The sequence below is a fragment of the Hemibagrus wyckioides genome, linkage group LG15 (genome assembly GCF_019097595.1).
Source record: "Hemibagrus wyckioides isolate EC202008001 linkage group LG15, SWU_Hwy_1.0, whole genome shotgun sequence".
Taxonomy (NCBI): Eukaryota; Metazoa; Chordata; class Actinopteri; order Siluriformes; family Bagridae; genus Hemibagrus; species Hemibagrus wyckioides.
The window spans coordinates 18,616,987-18,640,502 of NC_080724.1; the positions used below are offsets into that span (position 1 = coordinate 18,616,987).

At 40.9% G+C, this 23,516-nt stretch overlaps 1 protein-coding gene across 2 annotated transcripts; it reads right to left on the minus strand.

The window, feature by feature from the left end:
- Positions 1 to 899: 899 nt before the first annotated feature.
- Positions 900 to 23,209, minus strand: hmgn3 (high mobility group nucleosomal binding domain 3). Of its 2 annotated transcripts, none has more exons than XM_058410059.1 (6): positions 23,049 to 23,209; positions 19,771 to 19,821; positions 19,257 to 19,286; positions 15,901 to 15,951; positions 7,152 to 7,256; positions 900 to 1,752 (listed from the first exon to the last, which is right to left on the minus strand). In XM_058410059.1, exons 1-6 carry the CDS (start codon positions 23,061 to 23,063, stop codon positions 1,711 to 1,713), a joined length of 294 nt encoding a protein of 97 aa, XP_058266042.1. In that variant the 5' UTR covers positions 23,064 to 23,209; the 3' UTR covers positions 900 to 1,710. The 2 variants fall into 2 exon arrangements, with proteins under 2 accessions (XP_058266042.1, XP_058266040.1); XM_058410057.1 differs by having other exon boundaries at positions 903 to 1,752; positions 7,152 to 7,259; positions 23,049 to 23,208.
- Between the last annotated feature and the right edge of the window lie 307 nt (positions 23,210 to 23,516).

A 23,516-nucleotide genomic window follows, 5' to 3' on the forward strand; every position in this document is an offset into this window, starting at 1 on the left:
CACTCAGAGACACAGATACACACAGATACACATGCACACACACTCAGAGACACAGATACACATGCACACACACTCAGAGACACAGATACACACAGATACACATGCACACACACTCAGAGACACAGATACACACAGATACACATGCACACACACTCAGAGACACAGATACACACAGATACACATGCACACACACTTAGAGATGCACACACACTCAGAGACACAGATACACACAGATACACATGCACACACACTCAGAGACACAGATACACACAGATACACAATGCACACACACTCAGAGACACAGATACACACAGATACACATGCACACACACTCAGAGACACAGATACACACAGATACACATGCACACACACTCAGAGACACAGATACACACAGATACACATGCACACACACTCAGAGACACAGATACACATGCACACACACTCAGAGACACAGATACACACAGATACACATGCACACACACTCAGAGACACAGATACACACAGATACACATGCACACACACTCAGAGACACAGATACACACAGATACACATGCACACACACTCAGAGACACAGATACACATGCACACACTCAGAGACACAGATACACATGCACACACACTCAGAGACACAGATACACATGCACACACACTCAGAGACACAGATACACACAGATACACATGCACACACTCAGAGACACAGATACACATGCACACACAATTAGAGACACGGATACACACACATGCCTATGCACACAAACTCAGAGTCAAAGATACACACACACGCATACACTCACACATATTCACACACTCTCAGAAACACACACACACACCCTCACACACATGCATATATACACTCACACATATATATGCACACACTCTCAGAGACACACACACAGCACCTCTTTTTTCTTTCATGGTTTTATTTGAAAACATTTTCACAGACAATATCCCGAGTCAGCCAGGCAGGCGGATCTCCACAAGCACGTCAGGTTCAGATTCAGAACGAACGTCACTCTCAGCACCCTGCGTTTATTGCTATGGTTATGTGCCGTTTCCTTAAGGGTCGTATTCAAATTAGCAAATTTAAAAAATAAAATAAAAATTAAAAAAAATACAAAAATAAAATTAAATTAAAAATAAAATAAAAAAAAGTTTTTAAAAATCAAAAGTATACACAAATCCCAATCAGCCTACTAAAGGAGGATTAAAAAAAAAATCGGAAACATGACTTTTTTGTTTCTTTTAGTCACAATCTTTCTCATCGAGTGACGCTCTTATTATTACACGTTATACAAGAGATTATAATTGAAAAACCCAGAAGACTAAAAACACACTAAACTCATGATCCTGAATGTCCAGATGACTCATTCAGCGTGGCACAAACATTAAGCACGTGTTGTTACGTTACTGGAGGGGACGCAGGACGCGGGTTTTCCGACTGACTAAAAAGTTATGAACTGATATGGCTGCTGCTGCTGGTGAAACATTTAAGAAAAAAAAAAGAGAGAGAGAGAGAGAGAAGTTTTCTTGTTTTTCGTCGACGGATCTGTCCGATCCGGTGAGAATCGAGTAGAACAGGGGACGTCTGGGAGGAGTGTGAGCTTGCTAAGTAAATCTACAATGACGAGTCTAAAAAAAGTTAGCATCTTACAAAATACTCAATAAAGAATAAAAAAAAGTCTTTTCCGTTCCCCAGAAAACCGACTCGAGTCACTCCTTAGCATCTGCCTCGGCCTCAGTGGTCGCAGATTCCTGAACGACAGAAAGAAAGAGGAAAAAAGAGAGAGAGAGGGATGAATATATGATACACTTGTTGAATCTTCCTGCTGTGGAGCAGATTGTGTTAGTTGTAAATCCTGTTAAAACACTGGGGTTAGTACTGCACTAACACACGTGTGTGAAAGATCACTGCAAAGTCAAAAAAATAATATTAATAATCACTGATGGTTAGCTTTTACTTTTTGACAAAGCATCCAAACAGTACAGCTACACAACAATCTCCATTAATTAACAGAATCGCAACTCTGAGGTTAAAGAGGAGGCTCCCTGGAGGTGGAGCTAAATACAGGGGCGTTGGTCTGACAACATGGGACACGGTACCGTAGATGTAAACATGGACGGCAGACAAGTCGCTAAATAACGCTATGCTCACGACTGTTCGTTCTAACGAACCCCACTTGCAGCTGTAGAAAGTCTGACTAATCCCGCCACTAAAAGGTTTTAAGAAGGAATTCTGACTAATCTCACCCACTCTTGAGGGAACTCAAGCAATCCCACCCACTCCGGGAGGAATTCCATCCAATCATACCCACTCTGGGGGTGGGGTAAAAATGCTCTAGAGAGCATTTAATTGGTCTGGTGTAGTGAGCGGTATGAGGAAAATATTCTGTCCAACTATATGGCTTGATCTCAGTCAGCAATATGGCAAAATTTCATTTAGTCACGAAATTAAAATGTCCAAAATCTTTATTTTTATACTTAAAATTATTATTTATAAATAAGTATAAATAAGAGTTAAGAAAGTTAATATTTATGTTTATATTTATAATTTAACATAAGAATAAATATATATAATTTATATATAATAATATAAAAATATAACATATATAATTTATATTTAAATACAAATATAAGAATTATATATAAAATATAATAAAATAAAATAAATTAATTTTTACCATTCCACCCACTGCAAGAGAAATTCTACATAATCCTGAGAGAATTCCGACCAATCCCACTCACTCCAGAAGGAATTCTGACCAATCCCACTCACTCCTGAAGGAATTCTGACCAATCCCACTCACTCCTGAAGGAATTCTGACCAATCCCACTCACTCCAGAAGGAATTCTGACCAATCCCACTCACTCCAGAAGGAATTCTGACCAATCCCACTCACTCCAGAAGGAATTCTGACCAATCCCACTCACTCCAGAAGGAATTCCGACCAATCCCACTCACTCCAGAAGGAATTCCGACCAAACCCACTCACTCCTGAAGGAATTCCGACCAAACCCACTCACTCCAGAAGGAATTCTGACCAATCCCACTCACTCCAGAAGGAATTCTGACCAATCCCACTCACTCCTGAAGGAATTCTGACCAATCCCTCTCACTCCTGAAGGAATTCCGACCAAACCCACTCACTCCAGAAGGAATTCTGACCAATCCCACTCACTCCAGAAGGAATTCTGACCAATCCCACTCACTCCTGAAGGAATTCCGACCAATCCCGCTCACTCCTGAAGGAATTCCGACCAATCCCACTCACTCCTGAAGGAATTCCGACCAAACCCACTCACTCCTGAAGGAATTCCGACCAAACCCACTCACTCCAGAAGGAATTCTGACCAATCCCACTCACTCCAGAAGGAATTCTGACCAATCCCACTCACTCCTGAAGGAATTCTGACCAATCCCTCTCACTCCTGAAGGAATTCCGACCAAACCCACTCACTCCAGAAGGAATTCTGACCAATCCCACTCACTCCAGAAGGAATTCTGACCAATCCCACTCACTCCTGAAGGAATTCCGACCAATCCCGCTCACTCCAGAAGGAATTCCGACCAATCCCACTCACTCCAGAAGGAATTCCGACCAATCCCACTCACTCCAGAAGGAATTCCGACCAAACCCACTCACTCCTGAAGGAATTCCGACCAAACCCACTCACTCCTGAAGGAATTCCGACCAAACCCACTCACTCCTGAAGGAATTCTGACCAATCCCACTCACTCCTGAAGGAATTCTGACCAATCCCACTCACTCCTGAAGGAATTCTGACCAATGCCAACCACTCCTACAGAAAGTTCACTAATTGCACCCACTCCCAAAGGAATTCTGTCCAATCCCACCTGGCTCTAAAGGAGTTCTGTCCACTTGCACTAACTCCTGATGGTATTCTGACTAATCCCACCTGATCCTGAAAAAATCCTGACCAATTCCACATGGCTCTAAAGGAATTCTGTCCAATCCCTCTAACCCCTGAAGGAATTCTGACTAATCCCAATCAACTCCTACAGAAAGTTCACCAAACCCACCCACTCCCAAAGAAATTCTGATCAATCCCTCCCCCTCCCAGGGGAATTCTGTCAATCAATCTCACCTGCAGTATATATTTGTTAAATCAACTGCGATATTAAATCAACAGATACAATATTTTCTTTTGTAAACCAATAGTTTCCTTAAACGTCCATTATGAGTGATGTGGGGGTGGTGCTGTTAGAGCTCATCTACACTGATGCTACTGATGAGAGACGCTCAGAGAAAAGGCTGGCTAGTCAAAGGAAGCTTGTCTAGTGAATTTGTTGTTTCTAATATTAAATGAAATGATGATGATGTGTAATAAAATACTATATATCTGAGTAACTTCAGTCTGTCGTATGCTACACCTCCCGGCAGGTGACATCCACACTCCTGAACGTGAAAAGCGAGTGCTGTGAGAGTGGGAGATTTAGAGAAAAAGCTGGTATAAAGCATTATTAAAGCTCTTAACCTGCTTTAGCTAACTGGCTATGTTTAGCATATAGAGAGTATTGTGTATGTTTCATTTTATACTGCATTATCACATTCGTTCTATTTCCTGTCTCAGTATTGGTCAACATCCGGGACTCGATTAACAGCACACGTGTTTTATTTGAATGAATGAACAGACATCCTGTATAATTAAGCCGGCTTCGCACGTTCACCTCACAGCAGTGACGTGTAAATACAAAACACTACTATTATCATGACACTGACAGTCCTATTCAACTATTCTGTAAAATACTACAAGCTTCCCTGATGCCCAAAAACAGACCCTGCGACGATCAACAACATTCAGTGTTCAAGATTTCTAACAGCGAGGGAAGTCTTGCAGGAACCGCTTCGATTTTTTTCTTTTTAAACAGGAACGGTACTTTAAGTGATCAATAAAGATACAGAGGCATCATTTTCACCCTCGCAAACAGCCAGGCTAACAAACGGACATTAATTATGGATCCTGCCACAACCGCAACGGCTTTATTTACAACTGAAATGGCTTCTTGGCTGTTATCTGACTCACAAATTAGCTTCTGAAAGTAAGAGTGATGAAGTGTTAAAGAGGGCAGAAGGGGCAGTGGTAGTTCAGTGGCTAAGATGTTAGGGTGAAGGATCAGAAAGCTGTGAGTTCAAATCCCGGGACCAACAAAAAAAGGTGCTGCTGTTGGGCCCCTGAGCCAAGCCCTGAACCATGAACTGCTCAGTTGTAGAAATGAGATAAATGGAGGTGGCTCAGGATAAGGGCGTCTGCCAAAATGCTGTAAATGTGCACACCCAATAGTGTTTTTAGAGCTTTTAACTCACTCTTACTAATGATGAGCCCTGATGGTTCACATAAACCCATACAAATTCCTCCGTCTTTAAAAATAAATAACTTATTTTCGTTGGGAAAAGTGAACAGTGTGCATGAAGATGCACAGGAAACCATGTTTACTGCTAACAAGCTACGCTCTGGGGGCGGGGCAAGACCCGGCTCTGAGGGCGGGGCAAAAATGCTCTAGAGAGCATTTAATTGGTCTGGTGTAGTGAGCGGTATGACAAAAATATTCTATCCAACGATATGGCTTGATATCAATCAGCAAAACAGCAAAATCTTTATTTTTATACTTAAAAATTATTATTTTTAAATAAGTTTAGCAAGGTAATATTTATGTTTATATAAACATAAGAATAAATATATATATATATAATTTATATGTAATAATATAAAAATATAAAATTTATATTTAAATATAAATATAAGAATTATATATAAAATATAATAAAATAAAACAAATGATTTATTTTCATCTTCAACTAACGGATTCACCGCAAGAAATTTCTGCGTTGCGGGACAGTGTGAATGCAGCTAACACACAGAGCAGACCACAGTGACATGTCCAAACACACACGGCAGTGTCACTCTTCACACTCTCCTACCCTTTACTCTCACTGTCTCCTTCTGTCCTGTGACGGACAGCAGGGTGGGGGAGGGGCTTCTCGGAGCTGACACGGTGACAGAAGAACGAGAGATGCAGATCTACGTGTGTGTATGTGTGTGTGTGTGTGAGAGAGAGAGAGAGAGAGAGAGAGAGAGGTTGGGAAATGAAAATTAGATAGAGGCTATGATGATTAAGTAAAGTGTTGCTTTACGGAACGGAAAGACAGAAAGATTAGAACGGTTTCCTGTTGATCTTATTGGTAATATCCCGTTGCTCTTAGGCGATAGAATAAAGAGACGTTGCTTAATGCTGTTACATGAACACATGCAACTCCTGAAGCTCAAGCCTTCCTCACATGCAGAGCTTCAATGTTTAACAATTCTGCACAGGGCTTTTCCACGACTGCGGTGCTGAAGATTAACTTAAAAGCTCTGTATCTGCATTTAAACAATAAAAATCAATTTGCATCTAATCATATATATATATATATATATATATATATATATATATATATATATATATATATATATATATTTTAATAAAGTTTCTTGGCTGCATTTTGGTCTTAACTGAGTTAAGAATTAGCAAAATTGTCGTTAAGCAGCAGCCATGCTATTGTCATGAGGGCATTAAGAATGTGTTAATATGTATGTTTATTTTTAATAATTTTCTGACAGCCTGTAGACTGGTTAAGAGAGTTGGTCTCATCACTTGATAACACAATATCATTAAAATCATTAAACAGAAAAATAACGAGAGGATTCTTGAATTTTGAGTCGAGTGTTTGGACGGCTTGTGTAAAAGGCTGTTTCTGAGCAGGAGATTTTCAATGGATTCACACATTAATGCAGAAAAAAAAAGCCATTAAATGTGTTGTATAATGTTATTTCTAAATAAAGTATATTTACTGTATAGTGAATTTGTAAAGACAAAATGCAGTTTTAAATATCTGACTAAAAATAAGCATATACATTGTTCTAAGGCACTTTCTGTCTTTAAAACATTAACATATTAATTAATAAATGTAATATCAGTGAGACACCTCAGGCTTAAAGCTTCTACAAGACTCCCATCATTATTACCCATAATGCTTTGTAAATATGGCTACATCCAAAACTTTTCATTCGCATTCAAAAGGTCACGTTAAGTAATAATAACGCTTCCATCATTTTCATTCGAGTAATAAAAGTGTTGTAAGTAACTCTCTCACCCCCTCGGGCTTGGTCTCTCCATTCTCAGTTGGCACCGCCTCTTTCTCCTCCTTCTTCCCTTTGGCGCCGCCCTTCTTTCCTTTCACCGCTTTGTCGTCAGACACCTTCTGTGAAAAAACAATCAGCACTACGTTGGACACGCCATTACTGCACTAATTACTACTAACTACTACTTACTAACTAATACTGCAGGATTGCAGCCAGCTTTCAGGATGTACAAACAGAGCAGACTTTTAATGTATAGAAGGGATACGAAGTTTACAACAAATAAATGATTATACTCTTACATTCCATTGAAAAAAAACTATATATAAATATGTATATATTGGCAGCAATAAGAGGACCAACACAATATTAGGCAGGTTTTCATAATGTTTAGGTTGATATATATATATATATATATATATATATATATATATATATCCTCCTTACTTCTGACTACTGATAATGCATTTCTGTACATTTTGTGTGTTTTTTTTGTTGCTATAGTGACCACAGACTTGTGCAAGGAGATGTTTATTAAACGTTTATGGAAGGAGGCTCCAGTGTCAGCATTCTGCTGCGTAAATAAAAGGACAAGAAATAACTTGTTATTGGAGAACGGTCAGCTTCAGGGTGGTAACGGTGACTCGGGCCGCATCACATTGCCATGCGTGTTTTTATTCATCACATAATAACGTTAAATAGATTTATAACAGTCAATTAAATGCAAACGAAGGCAAACACAATGAGCCTGGTTCAATAAGATAACATTAAACTTGAGCAGAGAATGTATCTTGTGATAAATTTTAATCAAATTTCTAAACGATACAAACTGGAGCGTGGCTGGATTTCATTTTAATCTGAAGCTGTCCAGAAGAACACTAACCCTCACGTCTCAGCTTAAGAGAATTTGTTTTCATGCACTCATTTGCAAGTTAAAAGCATTTTTCTTTAGCACATATTTAAAAGTTGAAATATTTAAATAGTGGCGTAAACATATAACCTTAACCTGCTATACACCTTTACATATATACACGTTTACCCGAGGAGGAGTTTACCAATAATACCCAAACTAACCATTTCCATACTATAAGGAAAACGATAAGAAATTGTGTGCAAAGCTTTTATCAATGTTCAGTCAAACTTCTGAATTTTAAAGTTATTAGTAATTGCACTTCATTAGTTTTTCGTGAGAAGTGAGTTCTGTAAAGTCAGTTAAGAAACTTTTTTTTTCCCAACTCACATCCTGAATATTGTGAGGAAGAAAGGAAGAACACACTTCCTGTGGTGTGGTGTGATGTTATGCAGTGTGATGTGATGTGGTGGAGTGGTGTGGTGTTGTGTGGTGTTGGGGGTGTGATGTGGTATGGTGTGGTGTGATGTTGGGGGTGTGATGTGGTGTGGTGTTGGGTGGTGTGGTGGTATGGTGTGGTGTGGTGTGGTGTGATGTGGTATGGTGTGGTGTGATGTTGGGGGGTGTGATGTGGTGTGGTGTTGGGTGGTGTGATGGTGTGATGTGATGGTGTGATGTGATGGTGTTGTGTGATGGTGTGGTGCTGGTGTGATGTGATGGTGTGATGTGATGGTGTTGTGTGATGGTGTGATGTGATGGTGTTGTGTGATGGTGTTGTGTGATGGTGTTGTGTGATGGTGTGATGTGATGGTGTTGTGTGATGGTGTGATGTGATGGTGTTGTGTGATGGTGTGATGTGATGGTGTTGTGTGATGGTGTTGTGTGATGGTGTGATGTGATGGTGTTGTGTGATGGTGTGATGTGATGGTGTTGTGTGATGGTGTGATGTGATGGTGTTGTGTGATGGTGTTGTGTGATGGTGTGATGTGATGGTGTGGTGTGATGTGATGGTGTGATGTGATGGTGTGTGATGGTGTGATGTGATGGTGTTGTGTGATGGTGTGGTGCTGGTGTGATGTGATGGTGTTGTGTGATGGTGTGATGTGATGGTGTGATGTGATGGTGTGATGTGATGGTGTTGTGTGATGGTGTGATGTGATGGTGTTGTGTGATGGTGTGATGTGATGGTGTGATGTGATGGTGTGATGTGATGGTGTTGTGTGATGGTGTTGTGTGATGGTGTGATGTGATGGTGTGATGTGATGGTGTTGTGTGATGGTGTTGTGTGATGGTGTTGTGTGATGGTGTGATGTGATGGTGTTGTGTGATGGTGTTGTGTGATGGTGTTGTGTGATGGTGTTGTGTGATGGTGTGGTGTGATGTGGTTGGGTGATGTTGGGGGGTGTGATGTGGTGTGGTGTTGGGTGGTGTTGGGTGTGGTGTTGTGTGATGGTGTGATGTGATGGTGTGATGTGATGGTGTTGTGTGATGGTGTGATGTGATGGTGTTGTGTGATGGTGTGGTGCTGGTGTGATGTGATGGTGTTGTGTGATGGTGTGATGTGATGGTGTTGTGTGATGTTGTGATGTGATGTTGTGATGTGATGGTGTGATGTGATGGTGTTGTGTGATGGTGTGATGTGATGGTGTGATGTGATGGTGTTGTGTGATGGTGTGGTGCTGGTGTGATGTGATGGTGTTGTGTGATGGTGTGATGTGATGGTGTGATGGTGTTGTGTGGTGTGGTGTGGTGGTGTGTGGTGTGATGTGATGGTGTTGTGTGATGGTGTTGTGTGATGGTGTGGATGGTGTGTGGTGGTGTTGTGTGATGGTGTGGTGTGATGGTGTGGTGTGATGGTGTGATGTGATGGGTGGGTGTGGTGGTGGGGTGTTGTGTGATGGTGTGGGTGATGTGTGATGGTGTGGTGTGGTGGTGTGGTGTGATGGTGTGGTGTGATGGTGTGGTGTGATGGTGTGGTGTGATGGTGTTGTGTGTGGGTGTGGTGTGGTGATGGGGTGAGGTGATGGTGTTGTGTGATGGTGTGATGTGATGGTGTGTGATGGTGTGATGTGATGGTGTTGTGTGATGGTGTGATGTGATGGTGTTGTGTGATGTGATGGTGTTGTGTGATGTGATGGTGTGTGATGGTGTGATGTGATGGTGTTGTGTGATGGTGTGGTGTGATGGTGTTGTGTGATGGTGTTGTGTGATGGTGTGATGTGATGGTGTGTGATGGTGTTGTGTGATGGTGTGATGTGATGGTGTTGTGTGATGGTGTGTGATGGTATTGTGTGATGGTGTGATGTGATGGTGTTGTGTGATGGTGTTGTGTGATGGTGTGATGTGATGGTGTGTGATGGTGTGGTGTGATGGTGTGGTGTGATGGTGTGGTGTGATGGTGTTGTGTGATGGTGTGATGTGATGGTGTTGTGTGATGGTGTTGTGTGATGGTGTTGTGTGATGGTGTTGTGTGATGGTGTGATGTGATGGTGTTGTGTGATGGTGTGATGTGATGGTGTTGTGTGATGGTGTGGTGTTGTGTGATGGTGTTGTGTGGTGTTGTGTGATGGTGTTGTGTGATGGTGTAGTGTGATGGTGTGATGTGATGGTGTTGTGTGATGGTGTGATGTGATGGTGTTGTGTGATGGTGTGATGTGATGGTGTGGTGTGATGTGATGGTGTTGTGTGATGGTGTGTGATGGTGTTGTGTGATGGTGTGATGTGATGGTGTGATGTGATGGTGTTGTGTGATGGTGTGAGGTGATGGTGTTGTGTGATGGTGTGAGGTGATGGTGTTGTGTGATGGTGTGATGTGATGGTGTGATGTGATGGTGTTGTGTGATGGTGTGATGTGATGGTGTGTGATGGTGTTGTGTGATGGTGTTGTGTGATGGTGTGATGTGATGGTGTTGTGTGATGGTGTGGTGTGATGTGATGGTGTTGTGTGATGGTGTGTGATGGTGTTGTGTGATGGTGTGATGTGATGGTGTGTGATGGTGTGTGATGGTGTTGTGTGATGGTGTGATGTGATGGTGTTGTGTGATGGTGTGATGTGATGGTGTGATGTGATGGTGTGGTGTGATGTGATGGTGTGTGATGGTGTTGTGTGATGGTGTGATGTGATGGTGTTGTGTGATGGTGTGATGTGATGGTGTGATGTGATGGTGTGATGTGATGGTGTGGTGTGATGTGATGGTGTGATGTGATGGTGTGATGTGATGGTGTGTGATGGTGTTGTGTGATGGTGTGATGTGATGGTGTTGTGTGATGGTGTGATGTGATGGTGTGATGTGATGGTGTGGTGTGATGTGATGGTGTGATGTGATGGTGTGATGTGATGGTGTTGTGTGATGGTGTGATGTGATGGTGTGATGTGATGGTGTGTGATGGTGTGGTGTGATGTGATGGTGTGATGTGATGGTGTGATGTGATGGTGTGTGATGGTGTTGTGTGATGGTGTGATGTGATGTGATGGTGTGGTGTGATGGTGTTGTGTGATGGTGTGTGATGGTGTTGTGTGATGGTGTGATGTGATGGTGTGGTGTGATGTGATGGTGTGATGTGATGGTGTTGTGTGATGGTGTTGTGTGATGGTGTGTGATGGTGTTGTGTGATGGTGTGATGTGATGGTGTTGTGTGATGGTGTTGTGTGATGGTGTGATGTGATGGTGTGATGTGATGGTGTGTGATGGTGTTGTGTGATGGTGTGATGTGATGGTGTTGTGTGATGTGATGGTGTGATGTGATGGTGTTGTGTGATGGTGTTGTGTGATGGTGTTGTGTGATGGTGTGATGTGATGGTGTTGTGTGATGGTGTGATGTGATGGTGTGTGATGGTGTTGTGTGATGGTGTGATGTGATGGTGTTGTGTGATGGTGTGATGTGATGGTGTGTGATGGTGTTGTGTGATGGTGTGATGTGATGGTGTTGTGTGATGGTGTGATGTGATGGTGTGGTGTGATGTGATGGTGTGGTGTGATGTGATGGTGTTGTGTGATGGTGTTGTGTGATGGTGTGATGTGATGGTGTTGTGTGATGGTGTGATGTGATGGTGTGGTGTGATGTGATGGTGTGTTGTGTGATTGCATGGTGTGATGATGTGGTGTTGGGTGGTTTGTTGTGGTGTGGTGTTGGGTGGTGTGGTGTGATGTGATGGTGTTGTGTGATGGTGTGATGTGATGGTGTGTGATGGTGTTGTGTGATGTGATGGTGTTGTGTGATGGTGTGATGTGATGGTGTGTGATGGTGTTGTGTGATGGTGTGATGTGATGGTGTTGTGTGATGGTGTGATGTGATGGTGTGGTGTGATGTGATGGTGTGGTGTGATGTGATGGTGTTGTGTGATGGTGTTGTGTGATGGTGTTGTGTGATGGTGTGATGTGATGGTGTGATGTGATGGTGTTGTGTGATGGTGTGATGTGATGGTGTGATGTGATGGTGTTGTGTGATGGTGTTGTGTGATGGTGTTGTGTGATGGTGTGATGTGATGGTGTGATGTGATGGTGTGTGATGGTGTGATGTGATGGTGTGGTGTGATGTGATGGTGTGGTGTGATGTGATGGTGTTGTGTGATGGTGTTGTGTGATGGTGTGATGTGATGGTGTGGTGTGATGTGATGGTGTTGTGTGATGGTGTTGTGTGATGGTGTGATGTGATGGTGTGATGTGATGGTGTGATGTGATGGTGTGGTGTGATGTGATGGTGTGGTGTGATGTGATGGTGTGTTGTGTGATTACATGGTGTGATGATGTGGTGTTGGGTGGTTTGTTGTGGTGTGGTGTTGGGTGGTGTGGTGTGTTGTGATGGTGTGGTGTGATGTGATGGTGTTGGGTGGTGTGTTGTGGTGTGGTGTTGGGTGGTGTGGTGTGTTGTGATGTGTTATGTTGAGCATGTTTTTTCACTTACACCACATTTGCCAACAATGTTTAATTATTAAACATGGAGGAGTTTAACAGTTTAGAGATAAGATTTAATGTTGTGGAAAGACAAGTTTGTTCCTGTTATCACTTCTAATACAGCTGTGATCAACAGCCATTCCTTCACCAGCCTCTCTCTCTCTCTCTCTGTTTCCCTCCTTTTCTCTCTCATTCTCCTTCTCTCTTTGTCTGTCTCTCTTTTCATTCTGTTTCTCTCTCCTTGTCTCTCTTACTTTCTTTTCCTTTCTGTTTCTCTGTTCTTCTCTATCTCATTCTACTTCTTTTCTTTCTTTCTTTCTTTCTTTCTTTCTCCTCCTCTCTGATTTTTTTTCTTTTTCTCTCTCACTCTCCTTTTCTTTCTTTCTTTCTTTCTGTCCCTCTCTGTTTCTCTCTCTCTATTTGTCTTTCTGTCCCTCTGTTTCTCTCTCTCACTCATCTTTTCTTTCTTTCTTACTTTCTCTCTCTCTCCCTCTCTCCATCTGTTTCTCTCTCTCGTTCTCCTTCTTTTCTTTTTCTTCCTGTTTCTCTCTTCTTCTCTTTCACTATCCTTTGTTTGCTTTCTTTCTCTCTTCTTCTCTCTTTCATTCTCCTTCTTTTTTTATTTTTCATTTATTTCTATTCCTCTTTCTTTCTTTCTTTCTTTCTTTCAAGTGCATTTTACTGACAAACCAAGCTGCATGAACTTCTCTGTCCTGAAGACCTTCCTGTATTGAAAAACTTGGCAAGTCACTGTGACTGTTATAAAGCTCTGACACCTGAAACATACATGAATGTTATATAAATGTCTCCTTAAAAAACAAACAAAAAAACCCTGCAGCATTAATAATACGTTTTTTAATCTATTTTATAGTCATTATGTGACATACAGGTCCCTGTGTATGTACTGTTACTATAGCAACAATAATGTATTAGTATGAGCACATTAATATTAAACCATATTTATAATAATATTATATATTAATAATATTAAACGCCTGAGCAACGCTGACACACACCTTCCGACCAATCAGATTACAGGACCAAACCCCGCTGTGGTATAAGCTACAATTAACCTCAAGGGGGATGAGTATTACATCCACCGGCTTTAGCAACGGCTTTAATTCTTCCTGTTCGAGTATTGACTAATTATTTCACGACGAACTACCGAGTTTCTCTTCCTTCCTGTTAGCAAATATACCCAAGTTCTCGCAGTCGTATCTCGGCCGTAAAGATCGTGTTACTAAACCATTGAGCCCATATCCCAGGACGGTCCGAGAGCCACTGTTCTTCCCCTGAATACGACTCTTAACACTGGACTCTTGTGTTGAAGATGAGATCACAGCAGAGCTACTCGACTCCACTGAACTGGAGCTGGGGCTTGAAGGAGGGGGGGAGGGGTTGTTTTATCGCCATGACAACAACTCCAGGGTAACCGTGGCTGTCTGCTGGTTGAATAAAAACGTAAACAGTTTTGAACGGCCACAAAATCGTTTAACGCACAAATCTGTCTTCTTAGACGTAATAGTTTGATGGTAAAGGATCCATCTTTGGATCGACGCTTTTCTCGAAGTCAGAAGTAAAACTTGTAAAAATTTCTCTATGGCTGTAATTATGGCTATGGCGTAATTTCCACATCTGATTATGTCATTGTTTTGGCTCGCAAACTGGTCGAAAACACTGGATCATGTTGCTGGAAAAAAAACGTAAATGTGTACATTGCCAAAGCAAAATAAGGAGTCTTCCGTAAGGAGATAGAATAGAAAAGTCTACTGTTCCTCATAACAGTCCTCCTGCATCCATATCATCGGCTAATTTCATTTTATTTTAACTTTGATTTAACCGCTAAAATTTTTATAAGCATGTCATTCCTAATAAATACATTACAACTGATGTGCGATGTACACCAACCAGGCGTAACATTATGACCACCTGCCTAACATTGTGTTGGTTCCCCTTTTGCTGCCGAAACAGTCCTGACCCGTCCTGCACTGTGTATTCTGACACCTTTCTATCAGAACCAGCATTAACTTCTTCAGCAGTTTCAGCAACGGTAACTCGTCTGTTGGATCGGATCACACGGGTCAGCCTTCGCTCCCCACGTGCATCAATGAGGCTTGGCCGTCCATGACCCTGTCACCGGTTCACCACTGTTCCTTCCTTGGACAACTTTTGATAGATACTGACCACTGCACCCCACAAGAGCTGCAGTTTTGGAGATGCTCTGATCCAGTGGTCTAGCCATCACAATATGGCCCTTGTCAAACTCAAAGCCCAAATCCTTGCGCTTGTCCATTTTTCCTGCTTCTAACATCAACTTTGAGGACAAAATGTTCACTTGCTGCCTAATATATCCCACCCACTAACAGGTGCCATGATGAGGAGATCATCAGTCTTATTCACTTCACCTCTCAGTGGTCATAATGTTATGCCTGATCGGTGTATACTTGTCTAATGTTAGCTAAGTCTAACATTAGACAAGTATTTCTCCATTTGCCGTAGCTGAGAGCTAGAAAAATCAAGAGAAGGACGCGGGGTGTCATAACAGGCTTCAGTTAAGTCAAATCCCTAAAATCAGTCAGCTCTTCCCTATCAAACGACAGCTACTAATTAGGATGAAGGTGAATACACAAAACCTTTCTAATTAGGATGGAGGTGAATATGTGTTTCCTCAGAGACTCATGAAACCAGTAAATCCCTTAGCCTCGACCTGGTGCTGCACCGCAGGGCAGCATTACACAATCAGAGAAAAAGCGTTATACAACGTCTTCCTCATACGCGACTGGTTTTCGATTCTATTTAAAATACGTGAAGGTCTCACGATTATATCATTCAGCTAATTAAACTCTTTTAGTTGTTTTATATTTTGCTGAAGTTCCTGTAAAATCTCTGCAAAAATCAAGTTTGTTTCATAAGAGTGAAACCAACACAAGCTGCATGCAAACGTTTTGAAACAGAATCTGACCCGTGATAGGTGTGTGGGTTCACAATGTGCCTCTGTGTGTGTGTGTGTGCTGGTACCTTAACTGCAGCTTTCTTGGGTTTGGGCTCAGGTTTAGGAGGAGCCGGTTTCTGTAAATGAAAAAAAAAAGGCTGACAAATGAAAGTATTTATAAAAAAAAATAAATAAATAAATTAAAAGTATAATAAAGTACATGCACAAGCAAACCGTTGGATGCAAATGAAATAAATATTCTTCAGGGGGAAAGTGTAGACGTAAGCCGCTTTTTTGTGGAACGGCAACATTTATCATTTAAAGAAGTGACTTTTAAGTGACTTTTAAAGCAACTTTGTGGCACATTTTCTGTGGAAAACGGAGTCGTCTATAATAAATACACAGATGCTCTTAGCAGGAATCTCTCCACGCTGTGTGCCGTGAGTGATGTAGGGATTCACTACACCAGGCATCCTAGAAGAGGAAGTTGGCAGTCTGGTGGTCAGATCTGCCCTTGTACACTTACAGGATACTCGACAGCTGTGTGTACAAAACTAGCATTAAACGTTAAACGCTAGTCGCAGCTCGAGCCAAATCCAGCTAAAGCTTTGTACGCTTCTGATATTTGCTGATATTCCGCAGTGTTTAACGATCATGGATTATACATGACATGATTAGGGATGCTGAAAGACAAGCCATATCAAAACCGTCTCCTTTCACCGGCTGAGTTTTGCTTCACTCCGGTCTGAAGTCTAAGCTGTCTTTATCTGTCACATGTACATTACTGCACAGTGAAATTCTTCCTTCCCATATCCCATCCTTGGGGGTTAGGGGTCAGAGCACAGGGTCAGCCATGATGCAGCACCCCTGGAGCAAAGTACGTTGAGGGACTCGCTCAAGGGCCCAACGGTGGCAGCTTGGCAGTGCTGGGGCTTAAACCCTGATCTTCCGGTCAACAACCCAGAGCCTTAACCACTTGAGCTACCACTGCCCCAGCTTTGAAGGACCACAGGCTGCACATGCACATTTCTCAAATGATTGAGAACATCGAGTAACTAGGAGGAAGGCTGCTTTGAAGCGGAACAATCAGAGGCGTATCCTGGATTCCTGGGAGTAGATGAAGTATATGACGAAAATATGATGAGATATAATCACAGTACTTCAAGACTTTGCAAGCATCTTGCAAATTTTGTAGCAAACTTCAAGAACAGTAGTGCTGCATTTTTAGTACGAATATTGTGTACTAACACATCCAGTGTGGAAACCTGTATTCCAGTCTGGAATGTGTGTTTGTATTTGGCGTGGTCTCCTGTCAGTCATTTTATGGACACGCCCCCAACAATCCTTCACATCCTTTTATGAATCATTATAAGGAGAATTTTGCACGAGTCGTAACTCAGCTGTCGAGCGGTCGGATGTCCGAGTGCGCTTTAAAGTCGTGTCATGAAAGACCTTGCTAAGGGTGACTCTAGACTGAACAACATAAGTTTTGGGAGGCGGGGCTTTGTGCACATGTGTGGAAATAGGGGCGGGCTCATCCGAATCTTATTCGAATCCATTTACTTAACTAATTTTCCTTGAAATTTGATTTCATCAATATTTAGTATCGAGATGTTATAAAATATCTGCACGATATCTGGGATCATTTAGAAAAGTGTACAATTTATCTCGATAGCAGTACTCTTTTGTCATGCTGCTCGGGTCCTAGCCGAGAGAGAGGCAGTGTTTCCTGTCCAGGAAATTCGTTTTTTATTCAGTTTTATTTTTAACACTGCTTACCAGTTGATGTTTGCAAAACAAAAGGGTTTTTTGGTGTGTGTGTGTGTGTGTGTGTGTGTGTGTGGGTGTAAACGTAATGCGCTTCATGGAGGTGTGTTCTTACAGTGATTGACAGTTGAAGATTTGTTGTTTTTTTCTCTTGGAGGATTAATTAGCATAGACGCTATTTTCAAACTCATGGAACATGCAGGTAAATGACAAAACCGAGCGAAATACAGTCCAAAGCTGTACAACAACACACAGCCTCCTCTCCATCGGCAGAAAATAACTTGAATAAAACTGAAAATCTGAGTGTAATTCAAGGACATAACAACATATCTCATAGCTGAAACGCTCACCAACGATTCACTGCCTTTTAATCGAAGGGACAAATGTGATGTGCTGCATAATCATATACAGGTTTGTTGATCACAATCTGTACCTATTTATCTAGCTAACATGTATATGTCTGCAAGCAGCTGCTACATTTGTTCACATACTTGCTTGTGAATCTTGTGTACATTTAGATTATAAAATGCAGCATCTGCACAGCAACATAGCAACTGCTTGCAACTGGATATGGGTGTGTCCACATCAATGTCGCAATGAAACTGAGAAAAGTTTATGTAATTATGGATCGACTCAGTGCAGTGACTACCAACGGGAGAGAAGACAGAAAAGTTGAGAGCATATATATGTGTGTGTGTGTGTGTGTTTAAGTTAAGTAGCCTTTATTTTGTCATATATATATATATATATATATATATATATATATATGTGTGTGTGTGTGTGTTTAAGTTAAGTAGCCTTTATTTTGTCATATATATATATATATATTACTGCAAAGTGAAATTCTATCTTCACATATATCATCTTTGGAGTGTTGTGAGCAGGGCTGGTTTGAGGGCTTTGAGGGCCCAACAATGACAGCTTATATATATATATATTAGTGTCCTCATTTTATATATATATATATATATATATATATATATATATATACATACACATATACATATATATGTAAATACACACCGACCAGGGTTTAGAGGGTTATGAGCAGGGTTGGTTTAAGGGCCTTGCTGTTAATGCTCTGTGATTGGCTACTTCCAACCCTTATTGTATATATATATTTATATATATATATAGCAATATCCAAATGTCAAATCTCTCTCCAGAGCATCTCTATGGCACGTCACATCATTATGGCAACTTGTAGTAGGAACCCCTACTGGCCACCTCACACTACTGGAGACTTTCACGGTTACGACTCTGGGTTGTTGATCAGAAAGCTCAAGCCCCAGCACTGCTAAACCACCAAAGTTGGGACCTTGAGCAAGGCCTTTAACCCTCTCTGCTCCAGTATCATAGCTGACCCTGTGCACTAGCCTCAACTTCCTAACGAGCTGGAATATGTCAAGAAAAGTATTTCCCTGTGCTGTAACGTCACAAAATAAAGGTTTCTTCTAAATAAGTCCGTGATTTGAGACTCAACATTAGTTCGCTGGATTTGTCATGGACACTGAGTCATATGGTGCTATACTCTTGTTTATGTTGGTATCGCACCACACGGACTTCTGAGCGAGGTGCCAAAAAAAACACAGGACACACACGGCATCCTTACTGTGTGCGCTTAATTAACAGCGTGTGCTTGAATTATACATCACATAATTCAGGTTAAACTTACCGAGGACAGGCGCTCTGACCTCCGAGTGGGCTGAGAGAGACAGACGGAGGGACAGACAGAAAGAAAAAGAGAGAGACCAAAAAAAAGGGTATTATTAAAATTGTATAATCATTAAGTGAGAGCATTTCAGTGTCTTGAAGTTACAAATAAATAAAGACACACTTGCTAACTGTACTCAAACAAAAACCTTACTTTTTTCTGTCACAAATCAGGCTTTAGGCTTGAGGCAGAAGGCGCGAACGAGAGCAATGAACCAGAGGGACACTTTTATTTCTGCAGCAACAAATTTAATAAAAATAAAGTTACTCTTTCTCTTACTGATGTCTCACTTTTAAGGTTTTCCTCTGACTCACCCTCGTGCCAAGAAGAACTAAACTGATGTACTTGAACTTTTAGATATTACTCGAGCAGCTAAACATCACTGCAGCTGCAATATCTAAACGAATAAATGAACATAAGTACACTCAGATCATGTGTGTGTGTGTGTGTGTGTGTGTGTGTGTGTGGCACTCACCTCCTGTTTTGTGACTTTAGTAGAGTCTTTTCCCTCTGCTCCCTCGGGTGACTGAAGGAAGAAACACACACACCACACACACACACACACACACACACACAATATACATTTCTTATTAGAATTTTAATCAGCATTTTGTCAGCATATGTTCAGTGTTGATTTTCTCGGTGTCACTTGTGTTTACGTTCTGCTGCGCAGTACGAAATGCCAATCAAAACACACACACACACACTGTACATCTCTTCAAACTGTACATGTGAAATATAATTATAATTACCTTAAATGAATCTTTTTAATGTAAACTTTAATATATATCACATTATACAATCATTCCAAGCAATACACAGTGCCTATTTACACAATACAGTAATAATACAGTTGTTGTTTTTTTTGCTGTTTATTTCCGCAGTTTAGATTTTAAATTGCGTTATTTTTCCTAGACCTGTAATAATCAGTACGATTATGATGACATTGCTGAGTATTTGCAGCTCACGACTTCCTGATTAGGTTTCTGTTTACTTTGTTGTGCTGAAATAAGCTCCGCCTTCACATGGCTCTGTGACTCCGCCCACTTTCCCTTGAAGACTATTGCTGCATTTGATGTAACTCAGAAGTTTTGAAAGAATTAGGAATTTTTTTTACCTCAACGGCTAGAAAGCAGGAAATAAACACGGACGCCTCGTCTTTGGTGTTCATCTTCGGCCAGATGACCGTGGTGACTTTTTCGTATTCATCTCCCCAAACATTGAACTTTCTAGCCAGTGTTATAGCTTTAACAAGCGTATATCTGATTGTTAACTGATCTCAAGTATATATTTATATATACAAGCATCAAAAGTGCTTTTTTTGTTACTTGTGGATGTTGTGAGCAGCCATGTTGATTTGGCTTCACTTGCTGAACTCAGGGATGAGGAGACCGTCCTGAGTTTACGAGTAGAGGGATTTCTTTGTTCTCTGTCAATACAAAATGCTTACGAGAGAGAGAGAGGATGGAGAATCCACAGGTCAAAGTTTAACTTTATAAAGCTGGCACAAAGCAGTGTGTGCCCTTCACATCCCGTGTCCTTTCCCCTTCAGTGAATTTTTTTGGATGAATTTATTCATGTTTGCTTTGTCTGCTGCTTTAGATATCGTAGATTAGCAAAGCATGGGTTTTAAAGCACCTCCTGTAGCATAACAATCATTGACTGACCACCGATCTCAATTCCTGACCATTTTGTGTCTAACAGCAAAAAAAAACAAACAAAACAAAACAATCTGAGTGTCATCTAGCATAAAGCCGGCTTAAGCATAAACGGTTCTTTATTAACGTCTACATTACGCTGTAAACCTGTCGCTCTGGAGCTTTTTAATTACCTTTAAAACAGATGTTTATAGATAGATAGATAGATAGATAGATAGATACTTTAAGGAAAAAGTTTGCACATGATGTGAATATGCGCAAAAACACAGAAATTATGTTTACATGTCTAAAAGAGGATAAACACCACGCATAAATAAAGAAAGAAAAGAGAAAAAATAAATAAATATATTAAGAAAAAGCAACAACAACAACAACAACTGGAGCTGGAAGTCTGGGTTTTGTGTGCAAAGAAAGAGGGGAAAAAAATAAATAAAATAAAAAACAAAAACAAAAAATCCATACACCTGAGAAAACCAACCAATCATATAAAAGGGGGATTAAACTATACATTTATTTGCAAAGAGTCAAGGAAAGGCCGATGAAATTTCGTATTATTTACTAGTATTAACATGAATTGGTGAATATATCACACTAAAACAGCGTCTTTAAGGTAAACATGTATTAATGGTGAAGAAGAAGAAGAAAAAACATAATTAATAGTCCTGAAATTAAAGGTGTAATTTGGCAAATTAAAACGTGTAGATGTTTTAGATGCTTGACCTGAAAAGGGAAAGTTAACTATATAAACACACACCAAACAAAAGTGTACTAAATCTGATATAATCATAATAATAATAATAATAATTATTATTATTATTGCTGTTGTTGCTGTTTGTTATAATAAAGCACAAGTTATCAATTAATTTTTGTTCGTATTGCTACTACTACTAATATTTTTGACAATATTTTATTATTGAAATTATTTACATTGTTGTTGCTATTATATTATTATTATCATTATTATTACTGCTGTAAACTATAAAAATATATAAAAAATATTTTAAAAAACTATAAAATATAAAAAAAACTATACAAACATATTTTATATTTATTAAGTATATTGCAATTGGCACAATAAAGTCAAACAATATTAATTATTTAAAAAAAAAAGAATGATTATTACTAGCAGCAGTATTGTGTACAAAACGCCACCTGACTCTACTGCGCATGCGCGAATCTTCTGCCTTTCGCTTCGCTTCCAATACAGAGCGCTGACCTCTAACATTAACACGCGCGCGCGCGCACCTCGTGTCTAATTTTGAACATATTTTTTACACTTCAGCTATGTTTAGTTTTTTTTTAGCTCGTTTAAACACATTTTTTAATATCCATCACCTAATAATCGCAAATTATTCTGAACGTTTTCGGAGGGGGGGGGCTTTTTTGTCAGTGTCGCGCGCACGCACGCGCGGGGTCAATTGTCTACGCGCGGCGCGCTCCCGAGGCGCGCGCTCGCTCGTGTGTGTGTGATTGATGTGCCAGTCGCTTACATACGGGTCTGTACGGCGCTGTGTGTGTGTGTGTGTGTGTGTGTGTGTGTGTGAGGGGAGGAAGAGGAGGAGGCATGGGAGGAGGAAGAGGGGGGTGTCGGTTCAAACAGGGCTATTAAATAAATAATAATAGCTTCCTTAAATCGATCAGCGATTCGGCGGTTTTATTAAAGAAAAGTCGCGTTTAAAGCTGAGGCGTAAGAAATAAACCCAAAACAAAATGGACGCAGAGCATCGCATCAGTGACATTCAGCTCAAGTGGCTCATAAAAAAAAGCCGAGCCACTATCATGGAGGAAAAACCTGCAGCTGACGACGACTGAATAAAAAAACGGAAAGCACAAATATGACCAAAGGGGATTTGTGTTTATGTGTGTGTGAGTGTGTGTGTGTAAGCATGTATGTGTGTGTGTGTGTGTAATGAACGTCCAGCTGTAATGGTGTTAGAGCTGAGCCGAAAAGCAGCACTGATTTGCAAAACTTAACGCTAAATCCTCGCTCTTACCTGCTCGACATTTTGGATGGATAATAACCAGAGAGCGCCTGGAATAATGTCACTGTGGGTTTAAAAATAAAAAAAATAAAATACGAATGAAATTTTCTTACCTTCCTCTTAGGCATTTTTCCCCTGCGTTTGTTTCTTTGCACTCGTTTAAACAGTAGAGTTTAACAGGTCCGTGTTTTTAGCCCGTGAGTGAGTTTGTAACTACGACAGAATACTGGATCAATATCTAAAACACCTCCTGTAATAACATGTTAATAATATGCTGCTTCTCTGCGCCACCATTGGACACCTTGGCGCTCGCTCAGCCGCCAACTCGCCCTCCGATTGGCTGGCTGGGCTAATATGCAAATAGCTCCCGCGCGCCGATTGGCTTGCACGTGCCGTGGCTCGGGCTCTGGTTGGTTACGCGCTTTTTTTCTGAAGCAAATCACAGCGCGAGGGCAGCGGGTAAGTTTAAAGGTGCAGAAGAGACAGAAGGCAGAAAGTGACGAGCAGCCTCGGTTGCCAGGTCCGTGGTTTCAACACATTAGTTTTGAAGGAATTTTTCAGGCGGAAAAAACTTGCTCGTG

Excerpts from the sequence above, each read along its gene's own strand:
- hmgn3 (XM_058410057.1), bottom strand. Across the intron at positions 19,287-19,770 it reads CTAAAGTCACAAAACAGGAG|CCCACTCGGAGGTCAGAGCG; the intron begins GTGAGTGCCACA and ends TGTCTCTCTCAG. Across the intron at positions 1,753-7,151 it reads GAGAGACCAAGCCCGAGGGG|GAATCTGCGACCACTGAGGC; the intron begins GTGAGAGAGTTA and ends TCTGTCGTTCAG.